Raw genomic sequence first — 22,084 nt, 5'->3', positions numbered from 1 at the left:
CCCCACCCCCGGGGGGGGGGGGATGGCCACGCCGCAGTCCCTTCTCCTCCATTCTCCTGTTAGGATTTCAGACACGCACATACACGTGCCTGGCGTGAGTTTAAGCCACCAGGTCCGGGACTCGAACCGCAGTCAACTACATGGGAGTTCAGCTACATAGCCATTATGCTAACTGCTGGTCCCAACACAAGTATATATTTTGTAATGATAAAATCAGTGTGATTAGCAGAGCCCTCACCTTATACATTTGCCTTTGTTTTTTTTGGTAATGAGAATATTCAGAAACCTCTCCTCTAGCTATTTTGAAATATATAGTATGTCAGTGCTAACTATAGTCACCTTCCTTAATATACGTTAATTGATCACCAGAACTTACTCTTCGTATATATATATGTTGATTTGCCCCTCAGAGGGCATGTGCGCTCACTGGAGAACACGCACAAGAGAAGAAAAAGAGAGAAAGTACCCCAGCCCATACTCGGGCATGGTCATGCTGCAATCCCTTCTCTTTTATTTTTGCCTCCTGTCAGGATTTTGGGCAAACACACACTTGGTGTGTTTTCCAAGATTCTGGGTCCAGGACTCAAAACTGTGTAGGCAGACATGTGGGTTTTCAGCTGCCTTCACTATCAGGCCATGGCCTGCCCTGATTTTAACTTTGTACTTGTTGGTCAACCTGTCCCCGTCCTCTTCTTCCCCTTTCCAGTCCCTGGTGACCATTTTTCTACTCTACTTCTATGAAGTCAATGTTTTTAGATTCAATTTATGAGACTATGAGGTATTTGCCTTTCTGCAACTGGCTTATTTCACTTAATATGATGTCCTCTAGGCTTATGCGTTTGGTCTCAAATGACAGGATTTCATCCTTTTTCATGGTTAATATTATATTTTCTTTCTTCCCTTTTTTTAATTTTTTTTTTATTTGGTTGTTGTTATAGGGTGCATGTGATTGCTGGAAAGAGAAAGAGTAGAGAGAGAAAGAGAATTCTCCCTCCTCCTCCCATCCCCTTGGGATTATAGCCACACCACAGTCCCTTTGGGCACACGTGCACACGGCTGTTATGCTTTTTCAAGCTGCTGAGTCTGGGACTTGAATCATGGAGTCAGCTACATGGGATCGAGCCATCTTAACCTCCGTGCCATTTGTTGGCCCTTCATTTTGTGTATCATATTTCTTTATCCATTTACCACTGGACGTTTAGGTTGACTCCAAATCCTGAGTACTGTGAATAGTTCTGTGATACACATGGCAGCGCAGATATGTCTTTGACATGCTGAATTCTTTTTTCTTTTCTTGGAGAGGTTTTGCTATAGGGTGCGTGTGCTTGCCAGAAAGAGACAGAGCAAGAAATCACCCACCAGGAGGGATGGCCACACTGCAGTTTCTTCTCTTCCATTTTCCTCTTGGGATCTTTGGGCACACACACCCAGTATGAGTTTAAGCCACTAGGTCTGGGACTCGAACCATGGTCGACTACATGGGAGTCCAGTGACATAGCCATTACGCCAACTGCTGATCCCTCATTTTCTTCGGGTATATATGTAGTAGTAGGATTGCTGGGTCACACAGTAGTTATATATATGTATTTTAGAATTTTTAACTTTATTATTTTAATATTTCCAGAGGGGGTGGGGAGGCCAGAGGAGTGAGAAAGCAAGCCTTCAGGTCCAGGACTTGAACCAGTCAGCCATGCGGGAGGAGTCCAGCGTCCTTTACCACCAAGCCACTTGCAGACCCTACTTTTAATTTTTGTAGTAAGCTTCATACTGTTTTCTATAATGACTGTACTGATTTACATTTCCACCAACAGCGTGTAAGGGTTCCATTTTTTCCCATCCTTGCTAAAATTTACTATCTTTTATTATAGCCATTCTGACTAAGGTAAAGTGGTATCTTATGGTTTTGAGTCACATTTTTATTTTTTTTATGAATTATGGTAATGAGCATTTTCCATATACCTAGTGGCCATTTGTATGTCTTCTTTTGTGTCTAACAAAGAAATGTCTAGGCCAGTTTTGGTGGTACAGCAGCAACATAGCACTCTATGATGCTGAGGTCACATAGAAAGGTCCCACAGTCTCTCTGTATATACTGGGTGTGCACATGCATGTCTGTGATCCTGACTGGCTGAGGTTAGGGTGGATCACAATGAGATGACCCTGTTGGGCATGTCTCTCTCTTTCTCACACTCATGTAAGAAATAAGGAAGGCGTCTTTAAAAGAAATGTCTAATAGAGAAATGGCCATTATTTTGCCTATTTGTAAACTGGCTCTTTTTTAGGGGGGGCTATTTTTAAGTTTCTTATATAAGGGGATTTCAACATTCATGGAAAACGAAATTAAAATATGAACTTAATTTGGTGCAAAGAAATTTTGGGACCCATGTGTAATTATTTTCATAATACACATTTTCCATGAACATTTTGAAGAACCCCTCTCCCCCACACACACATCCTCACACATTCTGAATATTAACCCCTTTTTAGATGTATGGTTTGCAAATATCTTCTCCCATTCTATAGGTTGTTTTTTCACTCTGTTGATTTCTTCATTCAATGTCCATAAGCTTTTTAGTTTGAGGTAATCTTATTTTTGTTTTTCTGTGTTTTGAGTTCTTCTCCAAAAAAAATGCTTGCCCACTCCAATGTTTTGAAACATTTACCCCACTTTTTCCTTCCAGTTGTTTCAGTTTTGGGTCTTACAAGTAAGTCTTTAAATATTTTTGAGCTGATTTTTTTTATATGAGAGGTTAGGATTTATCTCATTCTTCTGGACATGGGTCTACTATTTTCTCAACAACATTCATCAAAGAGACTGTTGGTCCCTGTTGTGAGTTTTTTTTTATTTTTTTTTTCCCCACATGAAAATTTTTAGTTTATTAATCCTCTTATGAAAAATCCACACAATCACTGCAGATAGTCATTGCAGAATCTTTACTCCTTCGATTGTTCTCCAATCTCCAGCTCACTTTTTGCCAGCACCAACATTGGCCTTTGCAGTCCCCCTGACTTTCTTAATTTCGTTCTTTCGTTCTTTTCGCTGTTTTCTTGATGCTTTTTTTCTTCTCATAAAGGCCATGTCTTGCAAGTCTATGTTTAGGTTCATTTTTGCATAATCCAAAGAATCATAAATCATGTCAAAACCAGTTGTCTTGCCACCACCAAAATGGGTTCTGAACCCAAACACAAAGATGACATCTGGTGTGGTCTTATACATATTTGCTAGTTGTTCCTGAATTTCTGTCTTAGGTACTGTTGGCTTCCTGGGCTGAAGGACATCAATGACCATTTATTTCCTCTGAAGTAGTTGGTTGGTCATGAATTTCCTGGTTCAGATAGTTACTGTGTCATTCATGATGGTGGTATATCCTCAAGCATCCAGGGAGGAAAAGACCATTGTAAATTTTTGTTACCTGTTTTTGAATATCAGTTGATTGTAGATGTGTGGATTTATTTCTGGGCTTGTTCTGGCCATTGGTCAATATGTTCATTATGTATTGTGGTCACATTTGCCTTATAAACCTTCCAGGAGTCAATGATGGGTACCCTACCCTTCAATGTCATAATCAGGTTAAGTTTTCACCTTCTGAAACTTACCAACCAAAACCCAACACATGGAGTCAGCTCCATACCCTGGTAGTTCAGACAGCCAGGTCCCACATGGCCAACTGCATGCTTAAGAGTCCTGAATGTGGCAGCTTGGAGAACACACAAGACAAGTGTGTGCACATGTCCAAAATCCTGATGGGGTGGAGAAATGGAGAAGGGATTGTAATGTGACCATGCCTTGTTAGAGTATAGTCAGTATCTCTCTCTCTCTGGTGAGCTCATGTGCCTCCTGGCAAATTAAAAAAAAAAAAAAACTCAATTTGGAATTTGGGAAGGTGCCATTTTTAGCATCTCTTGGAATGATTATATGGTTTCTGTCCTTCCTGTTAGTGTATCACCAATTTATTGATTTATGTTGAACCATCCTTACATCCCTGGGATGAATCCCACTTGATCATACTGAATGATCTTTTTAATGTGTTGTTGAATTCAGTTTGCTATTATTTTGTTGAGAATTCTAGCATCTGCATTTATCAGGAGTATTTTTCTTCATTGTGTTCTTCTCTGGTTTTGGTATAAGGTAATGTTAGCCTTGTTGATGAGTTTGGAAGTATTTCTCATCAATTTATTGTAGTTTGAATTCAATGTATTACTTCTTTGAATGGTAGAATTTAGCAGTTAAACGGTCAAGTCTTGGGGTTTTCTTTTATTACCCATTTAACTTCCTCACTAGTTACTGATCTGTGCATATTTTCTATTTCTTCATAATTTAGTTTTGGAGGTTGTATGTGTACAGGAATTTAGCCATTTATTCTAGGTTAACTAATTTGCTGGCATAGTATTGTTCATTATAGTTTCTTAAGATCCTTCATATTTATGTTATCAGTTGTAATGGTTATTTTTTTTAATCTGATTTTTAGAGCTTTATTCCTCATCCCTCTTTTTTAGTCTAGTGTAAGGTTTGTCTATTTTCTTATCTTTTCAAAAAACTATTTGTTGCATTGATCTTTGGAATTGCGTGTTTCTGCTCTGATCTTGTTTCCTTAGACTGACCTGGGTTTAGCTGTTTTTAGTTTTGTTGTTTTATTTATTTGAAGTACATTATTAGAAAATTTTCTGCTTCTTTAAAATTTTTTTTTGGAGAGATTTTTGCTATAGGGCTCATGGGCTCACCAGAGAAACAAGAGATAGCAAAAAAACACCCCTTCCCAGGGTGGGGATGGTCATGCCGCAATCGCTTCTCTGGTCTCTTCTCAGGATTTTGGGCAAGCATGCACACACGGTTAGAGTGAATTTCAAGCCACCAGGTCAGGGATGTAAACTGCAGTCTACCATGTGGGAGTTCAGTGCCTAAACCACTACACCATCTGCTGGTCCCTCTTTTTAAAATTTTTGCCTGGAGAATGTAGATTTTTTGTGTTGGAGGGAGTGTTTTATAAATGTGTTTCATTTATATGTAAAATTGCACAATGAACATGCAGTTTACATACATTGTTGGACTTTTCTATATAGTGGGGTACTGAAGTCCCCAACTACTTAATGTATTGAATTCTTCCTCACAATTTAGTAATTATATTTGTTTTATATTTATTTGCTCCATTGTTGAGTGCTTATACAAGAAACTGTAAAAATTATGTGGAAAATGGAATTAAGATATAAAAATATACCTTTATTTACATAGCATATAAACTATACATCAAGTTCAAAACACTTTTGATAGTCATGAAACCAGTCATTTAATCCATCCCTAAAGAACTGAGGGTCCTGGGAATCTAACCATGTCAATGAAGTTTTTCTTATAGTTTTAACTAAAGAAAAATAGGTGCCCTATAAGATGTTTTAAGATTAGGAAAACAAAAGTCAGAAGGGGGGCCAGCAGGTGACATTAGTGGTTTAAGGTGCTAGACTCCCACATGGCCAACCATGGTTCAAGTCCCAGACCCAGCAGCTTGAACCTCATGTTGGGTACATGTGCACGCATGCCCAAAATCCTGAGAATGGAAAAGGGATTGCAGCATGGCTATCCCTCCTGAGGGGTGATTTCTCTCTTTTCCTCTGTTTCTCCAGTGAGCACACATGCTTACCTATAGCAAAAAAACTCTCCAAAAAATAGAGGAGGAGCTAAATCAGGACTATAACATAGATGCCTAATAATTTCCCATCAAACCTCTAACACAATTACCCTTGTATGATGAGAGGGATAAGCAAACATTGCTGTGGTAGAGAGCTCTGTGGTGAAACTTTCCTGGTGTCTGTCTGGTAAAGCTTCAGCACGCGTTTTTATAAAACACCCTCATAATTACCAGATGGTATTGTTCTCCAGCCCTCCAGAAAGTTAACAGGCAAGATAAGATGTCTTAAGTATCTCAGCAAAATGATTGTCATGACCTTTGTTCTTGATCAGTTTACATTTGCTTTGACTGGACCAATTCCACCTCTTGGTGTAGCCATTGCTTTTTCTTTGTGCTTTGTCTTTAGGATCATATTGGTAAAGCCACATGTCATCTCCTGCTACAGTTCTTTGAAGAACACTTTAGGATCTTGATCCAGCCTTTTAAATTTTCCATCAAAATCTCTGCCCCTGTTGTCAGCTGAACTGGGTACAACTGTTTTGGTACCTATCAAGCAAAAAGTTTACTCCACTTTTTTTTCAGCCAGAGTTGGGTAAGCTGGGAGCCACCAGCTAGCATAGTTGTTAAAGTGCTGGACTCCCACATGGTTCACTGCAGTTTAAGTCTAGGACCCAGTGGTGGTTCAAAAATCACACTGGGTATGTGTGCATGCATGCCTCAAATCTTGAGAATGGAGAACAGGGGATTGTGGTGTGGTTATCCTCCCAGGGGGAGGGGGCAGTAATATGTCACTTTCCCTCTCTCTGGTGAGCACATGTGCCCTATGGCAAAAACCATTAAAAAAAAAAATTACATAAGCTGAATCAATTGAGCTGTCTTTGGTGCCGCCTATTCCTATCATTATCATTGGTGCATAAACAAAATGTTTTTTCCGTTTGGAGAGTTTTTTTTTGTTTGTTTGTTTTGCTATAGGGCACGTGTGCTAGCCAGAGAGAGAGAGAGAGAGAGGGACAGAAAGCGAGAAATCACCCCCCAGGGGGGATGGTCACACTGCAATCCCTTCTCCTCCATTCTCCTCTCGGGATCTTGGGCATGCATGCAAATGCGCCTGGTGTGAGTTTAAGCCACCGGGCCCGGGACTTGAACCGCTGTTGACTACGTGGGAGTCCAGCGACATAGCCATTATGCTAATTGCTGGTCCCAACAAAATGTTTTTCTTAGCAAAAACCTCTCCAAAATAAATAAATAACCCATAATTTAAAGAAGCAGTGGAATGGAAATTAAATACATACTAAACGAAATGACGGGACCAGCAGATGGCGTAATGGTTATGTTGCTAGACTCCAATGTGGTTAACCACGGTTCAAGTCCAGGACCCAGCAGCTTAAAACTCATGCTAGGCACATATGTGTATGTGCCCAAAATACTAGAGGGAGAGTTGAGGAGAAGGGGTTGTGGCGTGGCCATATCCCTGGAGGTCGATTTCTCGCTTTCTGTCTCTCTGGCAAGTGCACGTGGTCCTATAGCAAAAATCTCTCTAGAAAAAAAAAAATGACATTCAGTTCATCCAAACCTATGAGAACGGAGCGTACACTATGCGTGGATTAAATTTTAACTTTAAATCACTTATTAGGAAAGACAAGGGCAACAGAAGAAGCTAAAAAGAATACCATTCTGCTGAAATAAGATTTAAAAATACCCTGAAAAATGTTAAAGATAGGAGCTGGATCTTAGGAAAATAATAGCTAACAAAATAAATCAGAAGAAAAAACTGCCTTAGAAAATAAAGGAGTAGGGAGTGGTGGGGGACAAATGGATGAGAAAAGAGAAAACCAACCTCAGTAGACACCACCATAGAAACTATATTAAGTAATATTGTCAATAATTTTACATTAACCAGGATGAAAATTTAGATGACAAATAGATACCTTAGAAAACTGAAACAAATAAAAAACTGAATTTTGTAATTGTAAGTAATACGATCTGTAATTTAGAACCTTTGCACAAAGAAAATTCCAGGCCCAAATGATTTCACCAGGTAACTCTACCAAATATATATCATCATTTTAGGAATATGCTTTTAATTAAATATTGTGAACAAAGTCTCTGCCATTCACTATGTTATATGTGTGTATGTGTGTGTGTGTGTGTGTGTGTGTGTGTGTCATAAATGTAACTCACTATACAGGAGAAAAATCAGAATGACCTCAATTAGTAGAGGGAAAAAAAAGTACTTGAGAAACAAAACCCATTCATGATAAAAATTCACAGCCAACTGAAAAAGAGCTGAATCCATTTTCTAATCAAAGTTATCTCTACAAAATATCTATAAAAACGTTTTTTGGAGAGGTTTTTGATATAGGGCACGTGCACTCGCCAGAAAGACAGAGAGAGACAGACAGGAAGTGAGAAGTCACCCCCCAGGATGGCCCCGCCACAATCCCTTCTCCTCCATTCTCCTCTCAGGATCTTAGGCACACATGTACACGAGCCCGGCGTGAGTTTAAGCCACAGGGTCAGAGACTCGAATTGCGGTTGACTACATGGGGGTCCAGCGATATAGCCATTACGCCATCTGCTGGTCCCGATATAAAAAACATTCTTAAAGGTGAAATACCAACAGTATTTCCTATGCAGAACAAGATGAGGATGTTTCCTCATATAAGCAGTATTTTACTAGGTATGTCTTAGCCAGTGCAGCAGAGAAAGAAAATATATAACCATTAGAAAAGAGAGAAATAAAACTGTCATTATTTCCAAATTATGATAGATTCACAATAAAAAAATAATCTTTGAAACAACTTGGTTAGGATGATCTTAACAACATATTAAGATCTTTGTATTGTTGAATACAAACACTATTTCTACATGATAACGATTAGAAAATAAAATTTTATGACACAGTACTTACCAAAACTGAACATATACAATATCTTTGAAGGCCAAGGTGGCGTGGAGGTTGAGGCACTGGGTCCCACTGGTCCGACTGTGCAGGTTAAGTTCCAGACCTGGAAGCTTGAAAATCACACTGGGCATGCATGAATCCTGAGGAGATTGGAGTAGAAAGGACTGTGGCATGGCCATCCCCTTTGTGGGAGATCCCTCCTCCCTGCCCCTACCCCCACTGCTGGCCTCTCTCTGGTGACTACATGCACTCTGTAACAAAAACGAACATATGTTTTTGTAATAAAAGTTATGAAAATGTACAAAACCATCGAAAACTATAAAGCAGAAACTTAAGATGACCTAGAAAATGTTATGAAATGCCATGTTAATGGATAGAAGATTTAGGTTTTTTTTCCCCTGCTATAGGGCGCGTGCGCTCGCCAGTCAGAGACATAGAGACAGAAAGCGAGAAATCACCCCCCAGGGGGGATAGTCACGCTGCAATCCCTTCTCCTCCATTCTCCTCTCGGGATCTTGGGCACGCACGCACATGCGCCCGGCATGAGTTTTAAGCCACCAGGTCTGGGACGTGAACCGCGGTTGACTACATGGGAGTCCAATGACATAGCCATTACACTAACTGCTGATTCCCAAGATTCAGTATTTTAAAGGTGTTCATGTTTCCTGAATTCAACAATTCCCCGATTCAAATGCCCAAGTCTTCTGTTTGTTTTGGTGAACTTTTACATGATTCTAAAATATATATGAAAAAGCAAAGGACCATAAATAGCCAAGAGAAACAGAGAGAAAACAGGGGAGGGAAGACAACAACTTGCTCTATCATATCTTAACCATCTTAAAGCTATATGTATTTTTAAGAATTATTTATTTGGGGCCAGGTTGCGTAGTCGTTAAGGCGCTGGACTCCCACATGGAAGATGGCAGTTTGAATCCTGAATCCAGAAACTTGAAATTCTCGCTGGGCACGTGTGCATGCATGCCCCAAATCCCAAGAGAATAGAGGAGAAGGGATTGCTGCATGGCCATTCTCCCTGGGGAGTGATTTCTCACTTTATATGTGCCCTCCTAAAGCAAACATCTCTCTCAAAAATTAATTTCATTTATCATTATTAAAATTTTGCTACAGGGCTAATGAGCTCACCAGAGAGCGACAGAGGGAGGGAAAATGAGAAAGGAAACTGCCAAATTTGGGACTTGAACCACAGTCAGCCATGTGGAAGTCCAGCACCTTAACCACCATACCTACTAGCTCTTAAAGCTATATTAAGTCAACACGCAAAGAGCTGTACAGAACATAACAGAGGGTCCAAAAATAGACTCATACGTGGACATCTGACTTACTACAAAAGGGGTAAACTTGGAAAGGGTAGCCTTTTCAATAAATGGAGCTGGAACAATTAGGTATACATATGCTAATATGAAAACAACTCCAAAAAAACCAAAACTCATCCCAAAACGAATCTCAGGTGGACTGCAAAGCTAATATGAAAGGTGAAACAATATTTTCTGGACATAACACAAGGCCATCTTCACAGCTTTCGGTTAAGAAAAGATTTTTAAACTGGGCACAGAAAGTGGTAGGCATACAAAAGGTTGAAAAATACATCAAAATCATGAATGTGCAGGCAATCTGCGATACAAGATAAAGGTCTCATACATAAGATATATAAATAAAAACAGAAGAAAAACCAATAGAAAATTGAAAAAAATTGGACTAGAACCATACATACTTTATAAAAGGAGGATTTATAAATAGCCAATCTCGTTAGTAACCTGGAAAAGGCAACTAAACATGAAGAGAGATCAGTTTCCTCACAGAAGGGCAATTATTAGAAACAATGACAAGGGCTGAAGAGGACGTGAAAGCAATTTTCACATCTTATGCAGCAATTTCATTTGAAGGTAAAAGTCCAGAGATGCATGCATATAAGCACCAAGAGACATGAAAAAGAATCTCTCTGTAACATTATTTGTTAACATCCTCAAACTGGAAACAGTACAAACGTCCACTAAGAGTATGTTGGATGTGTGACACAAGCCAAGTACAGAAACATAGGGAAATACTAAATATTTATCAGTGGGGGCTGGCAGGTGGCATGGTGGTTAAGGACACTGGATTACCACACGGCTGACTATGGTTCAAGTCCTGGACCTACCTCGTGGCTTGCTTTCTCACTTCTCTTTCCCCCGCAGCACCTCCCCCTGGTCAAATTAAATAAATAAATGAATATAGCTTAAAAACATTCTTTAAAAATATTTATCAATGAAACGAATAAACTTATGAATGCAACTGAATGAATTCCACAATACCAAGCAAAAAAAGCTCAGTACAAAAAAACCCCAAAAAACAAAAAAAAACAACAAAAAACCCCATAATTATAATAGTTGAAAGAATATACTTAAACATGTTTGGAGAGAAATACTTGAGTGGTGATAAAACGTTTGCTTTGTGGTAATTAGCTGAGGAGCACATTTTTGTGTTGTGTGTTACATTTCACAATAAAAATTAGACATCATGACCTTTTATTACTGTTTGCTGCCTGTGTCGATTTCCTACCTTCTCAGTGGCAGACCACCGAGGTCCACTAACCATTACTCCGCCTTCTCAACTGAGGATCACCGGCAGATGTCTGACAGAACCTTTATGAAGCGGCAGCAGCTCCAGGGAGAAAAATGTGTTCTGGAGACTGGTTGGACAGCAATGTAAATGTATTTAACATTACTGAACTTATGCTTTAAAATGGGTTAAATTGGTAAATTTTATGTTATATGTATTATACTACAATTAGGGGAAAAAAGGGGGGGCATCTTCAAACTTCACCATCTTACGAACCCTTGGCTAGGGAAAGACTACTACTCAATAGGATGCTTTTACACTGTCTAGTCTTCTGGCCTCTCCCTCATGGCCTAGAAACTCAAGCAAACCCTACAACTGCAACCTCCAGCAAGTGAAGATGTCGCGCTGTTGACTAAATTTTGTCTTTGGACCTGCTGCCCTCTGGCCTTCTTTATACCTCAAAACACTATAGACTAAAAGCTATTTTACAGCCTAAAACTTCAAGGTCATGGACTTTAAATTCTGAAAGAATAATGTGAGCCAGTCATCCCATATTTCAACCTATTCAAACTACCATTTCACTTTCATACTACAATATAACCACAAAGAGCTTAATAAGTTACAATCCAGCATGTTCCTGACTATACTGAGCCAAAAGGTGGTTTCATAAAACTAAGAAAAGTGAGAGGGTCTTTACTGTGCATAATACGGAAATTCTACATGAAGACCTTCTTGGCTGATTAAGTAGAACCTTATGGAATAGGGCTTTGTTAGATTTTTATCTTTATTTAAATAAATTTCTCTTTGGCTAGGTTTCTTCCCCCTCCTCATCCCTCCAAAAAAGCTGAAAGAAGATTTTCATCTTGAGATAAAAAAGGAAGGCAAAATAAAATAGCTGGTCTAAATTCAACAAGTAACTAAGCTACATAACATTTTCCACATATATTCGCTAAAAGCTTTGTACAACAACTCCCCTCAAAAAAGAAAGATTTGAAAAAGACAACACTTAACACAAAATCGGAATTAACTTTATTTCCCCTATAGTCAACAACTTCTCTGCATTGAATTTTAAAAGCAACAAAGTGAAATAAAATTCCCCAAATGACAAGGTATCAGAAATCCAGACTTAGTTACACTTTATTTGTGAAAATGTTCAGCCACTTTATTGGTCTGTAAAAGAACCATCATCTGGGTCAAAAATGAATTCTATAAATCAAAGAATATTCTACACCTTGGAAAGGAAAATCAGCAGTAACATTCTCACTGAACATTGTAAATTACAATTTTCTTCATAAAAGGTACATACTATTCTGCACTTTTCCACCGAAAGCAGTGGCATGTTATGCTAGTCATATAAAAAAAAGTTATATCCTGTGGCAGGAAAAACCCTTTCTCTTTCACTTTTACTAAACAACTGGAGAAAATTTTCAAGTCTGTATAAAGTTGCCTATAAGCTGGAAAGTGAACATGTTCAATCTCCATTTATATTTTAGTGCATTTTTTGACAATTGTCACATTTTTAATAAAAGTAAGAAAATGCATATAGCACTAAAGAGTGTTTCATCAAATGCCTTAAGGGATTAAAAAATATGGCGCAGAGAACAAAATTACTGTGATGGATGAAACTTATAAAATGAGACGAATCCAGGCAAAGTTTACAAATCCTTTGTCATTCTGAAGTCACAGAAAATGCATGTGGATACCTGTCCTGTCCATATTAAGGGTTTTCTTCCCTAATCTTTTGCATGTAAACATAGTGCTGACCTCAGTACTAATAGACCAAATCGCATCCTGGTAAGCCACAGTTCTGTGCCGCTGCCATGATTTCCAAAGGATATAAATTTAGCCCTTGAATGAACAATGCATGCTATCTGCTCCTTAAGTACCTGGTGAAAACAACTGCTAACTGCAGTAACAATGTGGCAACATAAAGAACTACATGAATCCATTAACTCAGAGGTCCATCTTAAAACAGCAGCTTCTTCATGGACAGAGCAAACATTAAGCAATAGAAAATGTACATTTGATGAAACATTCTCTGCATTGGAGAAACATGAAAATAAATATAGATTAAGGAAGTATAATTACTTTTCTAATACCTCTTTCTCAGACCTGTACTAGTTTACTGGTTCAAGAAGCTCTCATCACATTTTGTCATTTGTATTTTACATATTGCTATTTGGGTAATTCAAATAAAATGCAGGTCTTGTAAAAGAATAAAAACATTGACAAGTATGCATGTGCCAGGGACCAAATTAGAGGGTTCTTTGGTGCAATTAGTCCAAATTCTCAGATTTGAATGATAATATGTACCAATAAAAAAAATCTGCTGCTAGACATTTACAGCAGCTGCTCTGTCTTGCTTCACATGTTACAAATCAAAAACAGCTGTTCTCAACAAGTCAATTTTATTTTTTTAATCAGGCATTGCCAGAAAATTTTGTACATTAACCTGGACCGGTGATGGTTCTGTACCCTCTGTTGCTGTGAAACACGACATGAGCTAAAGGCAAAGACCGGTTCTCACAAGGACGACTGCTTCAAGTCAGGAACCAGAACAGTGTGTTTAAACAGTCTTCTTAGATATTTTCTTGCCTTTCTTAAAAACTAGCTTATTTTTAATGTAGCCACGCTTCCTTTTGGTAGTCTAAAAGGAAAACAGAACACATGGTATTAGTGCAGCCTTTGGAGATGAAAAGTCTATGCACACACAGTTCACGACATCATGACGAGGTCCAGTCTTGGTGAGCTCCAAGTGCTTCCTATGGCCAAACCCCTGGAGCTCCCTGCCTATGCTGAGAAATCCAAAACAAATGGAGCTAAGTCCTCGGCTTTAGGATGAAAGGACCATCAGAGCATTCTTTGGATGTTTATCACACATTCTTTACCATTAAAGAAATGGACCCTTACCTCCCGCTCTACCACTAAACGCTTAGCTGTAATCATTACTCAAATTTCCAGGCAAGATAGAATGTTATAATATTTAGAATATTTCTAGAATAAGACATCAGAAAATGATAATGCTGTTCCTGGGCTAGCATCCAAGGAATTCAACTGTGTGTAAGAAATACAAGTTAATGGGACAAGCAGGTGGCATGATGGTTAAGGCTCTGGACTCCCACATGTCACCTGTGGTTCAAGTCCCAGACCTGGCAGTATGTGTGCACGCATATCCAAAATCCTGAAAGGAGAGTAGAGAAGAGACTGTAACGTGTTCATCCCCACTGGAGGTGACTTCTCACTTGTCCTCTCTCTCTCTCTCTCTCTCTCTCTGATAAGCACACACACCCTATGACAAAGCTCGCCCCCACCCCCGCAAAAAAAAAAAAAAAAAAAAAAACCTTTGGAGGCTCAGTTATTATTTTTTTAAAGAATTATTTAACTTTATTTATTTATTTTTAAAAATTTGATCAGAGAGAGACAGCACGCAAATGAGAATGAGATAGACAGAAAGAGAGAGAGAGAGAAAGCAAGTTGCCAGGTCCGGGACTGAACTGCAGTTGGACATGTGGGAGTCCAGTGTGCTTAACTGCCATGCCACCTGCCAGCCTTGAGGCTCAGTTTTCTTACCTGTAAAATAAGGGTGACTGTACCTAGCTACAATAGTGAAAAATAGAATCATGTGGCAAATTCTTTAACAAAAATTGTTTAAGTAGGAAAATATAAACTTAAAAATAAAAATTAAAGATCTATGATATTCACAGATCTTTCAAGAATAAAACATTTTTCTTAACAACTCATTTAAAATCCTTTAAACAGATGATTTCCTGGTATAATAAATGACTGCATTGGTTGTGGTATGATTTACTGTAAAAATGTTTGCAATGTTTGAATCCTATAGAGAAAATTACATAGGAACATGTGTATCAATTTAACGCACATCCTGCAGACAATGAAGAAAGTAAATATTTTCAGAAGTAGAAGTATATACCATCAAAGTGCTGAGTTAACAGGATGAAGACTCAAGAAACTGGACTACTCTTCAATTTTCACATTTAAATACAACTCTTAAAGGTTTCAGAAACTTAGGGTAAATGCAGTATCATGTTCCTTTATTCGTGATGTTCATATTAAAACAATTACAATTTTAAAACAATTTTTTTTCCTTATTCAGGGTAGAGTGCTTGTACACACACCTGAGAATAAAAGAGTGAGCGAGAACAATAGAGAGATGAGCACCTTCCAGGGCCTGGGACTGTCACAACCCCTTCCAGTCCTCCAGCCATTGGATTCTGGGCACTCACACATTTGCCTGTTGTTTCAGGCTGATGGGGCCAGGGATTCGAACTGTAGTTGAGCAGACCATTACCACCTCTGCAATGGTGCAGGCTTAATTTATAATCCTTTTTTAACAGGGGTAAGAATACAAGGCAAAATGTAGTCTTTAAAGTTAAAAAAATTAGCTACTGCTACCTGGTAGTGTGGTGGTTAGGGCACTGGATCCCATATAGTAACTCCGTGGTACAAGTACTGGCCCAGCAGGCTGAGAATCAGGCTTGGGAGCATTTGTGTGCAGGCCCAAAATCCCGAGAGGAGAAGGGCATGCAGTATGGCCATCCCTTCTGAAGGGTAATTTCTCACTTTCTCTGTCTCTCTTTCCCACGAACACATGCACCCTATGGCACAAACAAACAAGCAAACAAAAAACTACTGCTAACTTAATAACCTCATTATATATCACCTTATTATTAACTTATCAGCACTGAAAGTTAAAAACTCTGAAGGGCACTACATTTAAAAATTCAAATCAGGTCAAGAGGTCAGATCCTTCATTATCATTATTTCTAACATGAAACCTTTTCAATGAGAGTTTATAATGTGCCCGAGGACTACACAGTATGTAACTGAGACATAAGGATGTGTTTTCCTTATTGCCAGTGAGCCTTACCAAGAAGTCTTTCTAAAGCCCTGGACAGCAACTCCTACCACCTGAGCCAGGCCAGCCTTGCAGCAGGAAAACAGCCAGAATGACTGCTGTGTGTACCCCCTCCTCCTGCTCCGAAGTCAGAATCAGAGCAGGCCATGGTAAGTCAGCAAATAAAAGCATTCCACTATAATGCTAGTTCAGAACAGACGGTATGAAATCATGGAACCCATGCATTCAAAACCCACATAACTGGCTAACAATATATATTTTGGACACACAAGACCAACAATTTGTTTTGTTTTGTTTTTATTGTCTGTTTTTTAAAAAATTTTGCTATAGGGCATCTGGGCTCGCCTGAGACAGAGACAGAGTAAGAGATGGAGAAAGAAAAAGTATCCCTTGGGGGATGACCATGCTGCAATCTCTTCTCCACTATCCTCTTGAAATTTTAGGCAGGTATACACATGTGTCTGGCATGTTTTTGAAGCGGCCAGGTCTGAGACTCAAACCACACAGTCAGCCATGTGGGATTCAGCCAGCTGCCTTAATTTCCATGCCATCTGGGCTAGCCTGTTACTGTTTAAAGAATTATTTATTTTTATTATTATTTTAAAATTTGTTATAGGGCACACACGTTCAAGAGAGAGAGAGAAAGTGAGAAAGCAAGCCACCAGGTCTGGGACTTAAACCATGGTCGGCCATGTGCGAGTCCAGCACCTTCACCATCACGCCACCTGCTGCTCCTACCCCCAGGCTAATTTTTATTTATTCATTCACATGTGTTTGTTCTGGGGAAACAATAGGAAGAAAAAAAGAGATGAGACCAAGGACGATCACTGTCTTTGGGGGTCTACATGATTAGCAAGTTCAACAGACCTATTTTTTTCAGAAGAAGACCTTAAAATTAAGCTTAGATGTCTCAGGAGTGAGTGAGACTAACGGCACTTTTCTTTGACCTGCACTGGTATGACTCACCAGTTTCTCTTACCCCATGCTGGTCAGAAACCATACCATTTGACCTAAACACTGGTAGATGTATTTGATGTATCTAACACAATGGGTATCGGCTGTATATTTCATCTTTAAATACATTACTCAAGCTATGATAATCTATAAAGTTTCTATTTACATACCACACAATCTAATACTCAGCACTTTCACAGAACACATTGAACTTACATGTATTCTGAATATACCTGATGTATATTTTAAGTAACAAAGGGATAACATAATCGCTTCAATGATTAAAAATAACTGTAAACCTAAGCCTCCTTCTAAAAATTAAGACTGAAATTGGTCTAAAAATAATCAGTATTATAACAATAGCAACCTATAATTAACCTTAACATTTGATCTTACTATTCATTATTTCCCATTTTCCACAGCTTGGCAACCTATATAAACACCCACTTTTAATAATCTTTTATAGCAAAGATTAGAGATCTATTTGGCTTAAGTGAGCAATAATGATTTCCCTATAAAATACTTCATATCTTATTAAATATTTACTAGACAGGATCACAAGTCTCATAATTCCTGCCTTTCCTAAGTTTTGTCATATTACATTAAAAAATAAATACCTTAAGATAAATGATTTTCTTCTTTTGCTTCAGAAAGACTTACCTAACTCAAATCTATTCTTTATTAAATGAATAAAACAGTGACATAATACTAAGACTAGAATATGAAGGTGCAATATGAATTTGCTTTGACAAAAGGATGAAGCACTAGTCATAATTCTATTACTTGAGCATTTTGGTATTTTTACTTTCTTTTTTTGAAAGATTTTCACTATAGGGTGTGTGTGCTCGCCGGAGAGACATAAAGTGAGAAATCATCTCCTGGAGGGATGGCTATGCTATCTCCTCTCGGGAGTTTGGGCATGCATACACACATACCCGGCGTGAGTTTTAAGCTACTGTGTCTAGGACTCAAATCATGTTTGACCATGTGGGAGTCCAGTGCCTTAACCATTATGCCACCTGCTAGCTTGGCATGTTTACTTTTCACAAGTTTGAGAAGTGATGGCCAAGGCTTATTTTACTTACACAGATAAGTGTTACTTATGAGAATGGAAAAAACCAAGCCAAGAAAAAGACATTTCTAGAACACCTCTGAAAGATCTCAGCTTGGCACACTGATGACCATATGCTATCAAGAGAGTTGATGCTGAGGAATCATGAAGTGCTCAGTTTGAAATGAATGCTCCCAAAGACTGCTTGATCTTTACTTTGTATATAAGCCAGAATCTTAAGTCTAATCAATGGAAATTTACTAGTAATTTTCAGTACTTCTTATTCATATAAACCAACCAACCATGAGTTACCCTATTAAACAAATGAACTGACATGGAACCCACCTTCTTTGATAAATACTTCTGTTTTGGAAAAATGTTGGTGACTCTTGGCTTGTGATCTAGTGTCTCTCTGTTATCAGGTGGTTTCACTTTATATATTCTGACAAGCCAGTGTTCTGATGTAAAGGCTTCCTCCAAATGCTTGAATTTAATGTCCTTGTTTCCAATCTCAGCATTTCGTGTTCGGTCAAAACCTGGGGGTGTACGAAAATCCAGCTGCAAAAAGTGGCATCAGTAGTTTGTTAACTGTACTGGAAAACATTCAGCGTTACAAGATAGTAAATGTTATCATTAGACATTAGTCTATCTTTAAATCGATAAACAGAATCAAGTAATGTTTCTTAACTGTTCTCACACTAAAAGGCAGAAAGAAATCAGAAAGAGAACTAAATATATCAGAATCAGGTTTCACAGAATCCTTCAGAGTGGGCATTAAGAGGCATTAAAACAACAACAACAACAACAACAACACAAAAAACAGCTTCGAAATAAACCCAGCAAAACCCTTTTGCAGACACAAGAGACAAGGCATAGAAGGGGATTCTTTCCTGCCTCAGGACCTTATACTTATACTGTCTACTCTCCCTGTCTGGCAGGTTCTTCAGCTCTTCTGCATGGTTGGCTCCTTTCTACCCTTTGGTAGAAATACCATCTTCTCAGGGGGAATATTTTCTTGAGACTGGTAGTTGATAAGTCTTTTCCACTGTTTCCTTATAGTACCTTCTTCTTTTCCTCTGTTGCATACACTGCTAATATTTTAGTTTAAAAAAGTCTGTGTGCTCTACTAGGATATATGCTGCATAATGACTTTACCTTACTCTTTGTAGTTTTATCTCCCGAGCGTTATTTGCCACACACACACACACACACAAATAAGCAGTGATATCACACCCTGAAAGTGGCAACTACAAAAGAGTTTAAAAAAGCAAAACCGTGGGAATAAGAAATGAAGAGAAAAATAGGGAGGGAAAGAAGAAAGAGATTTTTAAAAACTTCCCAGACTAAGTTTATGTCGATATACAAACCTAGCACAAGTGAATTCAACTTGGAAAGTAAAAACCAATCCTCTTCCAGAGTCAGTAACCTGCTCTTATTCACCTGTACGCAACAGCACAAGTCACACTGCATGCTTTCCTATCATTTTTGAGTAGGGCAGGCATGGAAATAAAATATGCCTAAAACTGCTGAGAAAACTTAAGAGGGAAACAAATTCTTCAGTGCTATCATTAGTGAGCAGAGAACTAATCATAAACTAAATTACTATGCTTCTTTCTTGGCAAGAGTTTAGAGACCAGGCAGTGGTCTTCAAGGGAAGCCAATGAAAACCCATGTATAATAAAAGCAGTGGGTTTTCTCCCCAAAAGCCACTTCTTGCAGAGTAATTCCAAGTGAATGGTGATAAAACAAATGCTTAGTTGTATACACCTACCTTGAAGAAACAGTGAGCAAGAACAGAGGAATATGCAAACCCTTTTGAAAACCAAGGGAATGTTCTACCCATATGAACCATAAGGACTGTATTTTACAAAAGAATAAAATCTGTTTCACAAATTGCGGCCTAAACAAAACCCCTTTAGTTTGAATAGCTATTTTGAACCCTGGTAACGATATAAAATAAGATATGCAATTTTTTTTCTTTGCTTTCTAGGGTACTGACTTAACCAGAAAACAATATACAATAGAATTAGGCAGTTTTCACTGAAACCTTAATAGTTTAAATATAATAACTTGGTACTATAGTCACATAATCTAAGAATTACAAAACAAAGCAAAACAAAACCCTAGAAATAGTTGGTAAAGGAAGTCATTTTTTCCTCAATCCTCATGACTTAGTTGTTGGGCTGGATCCCAGTAACAAAAGACAGACTAACAAGAGAAACCCAGCAAGTTTATTATCGCTTCCAAGTGCACATCACACGGGAGAATCCGCAATAAAAAGTGACTCAAAGCAGCTTAGAACTCTGGCTTATGAAATGTGTTCAACAAAGAACAACTCGGTAGAGAAATGACAGGACAAAGGAAAGAGGTTTTAGGCCTCGAATAAAGTGGGAAAGTGTGGAAAGATAAATACAGGGGAGAGATTAATGAAGAAAGGTTTGCAGATTCCCCTAGAGCCTTCTCTAGACTGATAAGATCTTGAATTGTCCCAAGTAAAGAAGAATTTATATACCGCCTTTAGACAGAAAAGAGGTTACACAGAACTTATCTCCCCGCCCCCCCCAACTACTCAAATATAATTTTTAAGTCAAAGAGGAGTATTTTGGGGTGACATATTCATATTTCCTTCAAAATCAATTCTTCAGTCCAAGCCCCATTATTTATAGACAAGAAAAACAAAACAAGAGCCCATGGTACATACCAACTCGTCTGTGGATTACATGACTTGACAGAGCCTACTCTGTAACACAGGTATACCCAACTCCATTTTTCTGGCTTTCTGCCACAAGGCTGGTGCAAATTCACTTATTTTTGCAAACCCTTAACCTTTTCTTTAAAAAAAAAAAGTTTGCCACGGAGTGTGTATGCTTGCCAGAGAGACAGAGAGACGGAAAGTGAGAAATCACCCCCACTGAACCGCCCCAGGTAATGGCCACACTATCCTTTCTTTTCTTTTTTCTTTTTTTTGGAGAGGTTTTTGCTATAGGGCACGTGCGCTTTCTAGATAGATAGACACAGAGAGATAGAAAGCGAGAAATCACCCCTCAGGGGAGATGGCCATGCTGCAATCCCTTCTCCTCCATTCTCTTCTCAGGATCTTGGGCACGCATGCACATGTGCCCGGCGTGAGTTTAAGCCACTGAGTCCAGGACTCGAACCGCAGTCAACTATATGGGAGTCCAGTGACATAGCCATTACGCTAACTGCTGGTCCTGCTACCCTTTCTTTTCCACTCTCCTAGAGAGATTTGGGGCATATATGCACACACCTCTCTCAGGATTTTCAAGCCACTGAGTCTGGGACTCAAACCACTGTCAACCATATGGGAATCCAGCACCATAGCCACCCCACCACCTGCTGCCTGACCCTTAGGCTTTTATACCTAATTATATAATCAGTCTAACTCATTAGAAAACTCTGGTCCAGATGGTTGTAGCTATCCGCACTGAGGAGATACAGTGGACATCTGAAGTGACTATATAGTTCAATGCTTTTTTTTTTTTTAGAGATATTTTTGCTATAGGGTGCATGCACTTGCCAGAGAAACAGACAGAAAGTGAGGAATCATTCCCCGGGAGGATGGCCATACCAGAATCCCTCCTCCACTCCCCTGTTGGGATTTTGGGCATGCAGGCACACATACCCGGTGTGAGATAAGTTGCCAGGACAGGGACTTAAATCACGGTCAATTACATGGAAGTTCAGGGACATAGCTATAACACCATCTGCTGGTCCCTATAGTTCAAATGTAATTTTATGCTCCTCCCCACCAAAGAAAAAGTGGCCTACCTAAGACCACACTGTTTTCTTAACTGGGGACAACACTCTGCAGAAAAATGTCTCCCAAAAGCTTTAACACTAAGCTCAAACTCAACCTTTGCTTGCCATCCCAGCAAAGGTTGAGTTTGAGCTTAGTGTTAATAAATATTTTGGAAAAAGACACTGATCTATAACAATTTTTTTCTAACATCTCAGATATACCTAGAAGTTTCAGAAATCTAAATTAAAAAAAAAAAAATTTTTTTTTTTTGGCGAGATTTTCACTGTAGGGCGCGTGCGCTCGCCAGACAGACAGAGAGAGACATAGAGACAGAAAGCGAGAAATCACCCCCCAGGGG

The 22,084-nt window shown here is 38.8% G+C and overlaps 1 protein-coding gene across 1 annotated transcript in view; it reads right to left on the bottom strand.

The window, feature by feature from the left end:
• Positions 1–12,204: 12,204 nt before the first annotated feature.
• Positions 12,205–22,084, bottom strand: part of STT3B (STT3 oligosaccharyltransferase complex catalytic subunit B) — a 75,879-nt gene continuing 65,999 nt past the window's right edge. Inside the window, exons 14-15 of the mRNA XM_006158959.2 lie at positions 18,312–18,524; positions 12,205–13,732 (exon numbers count right to left, since the gene is read on the bottom strand). Of these exons, the coding sequence (XP_006159021.1) occupies positions 13,652–13,732; positions 18,312–18,524 (294 nt within the window). The 3' untranslated portion in view covers positions 12,205–13,651. The remainder of the gene's footprint in view (positions 13,733–18,311; positions 18,525–22,084) is intronic.

This window comes from Tupaia chinensis, unplaced genomic scaffold (genome assembly GCF_000334495.1).
Source record: "Tupaia chinensis unplaced genomic scaffold, TupChi_1.0 Scaffold000617_2, whole genome shotgun sequence".
In the NCBI taxonomy this organism is placed as follows: Eukaryota; Metazoa; Chordata; class Mammalia; order Scandentia; family Tupaiidae; genus Tupaia; species Tupaia belangeri.
This window is presented reverse-complemented; position numbering and strand designations above follow the sequence as displayed.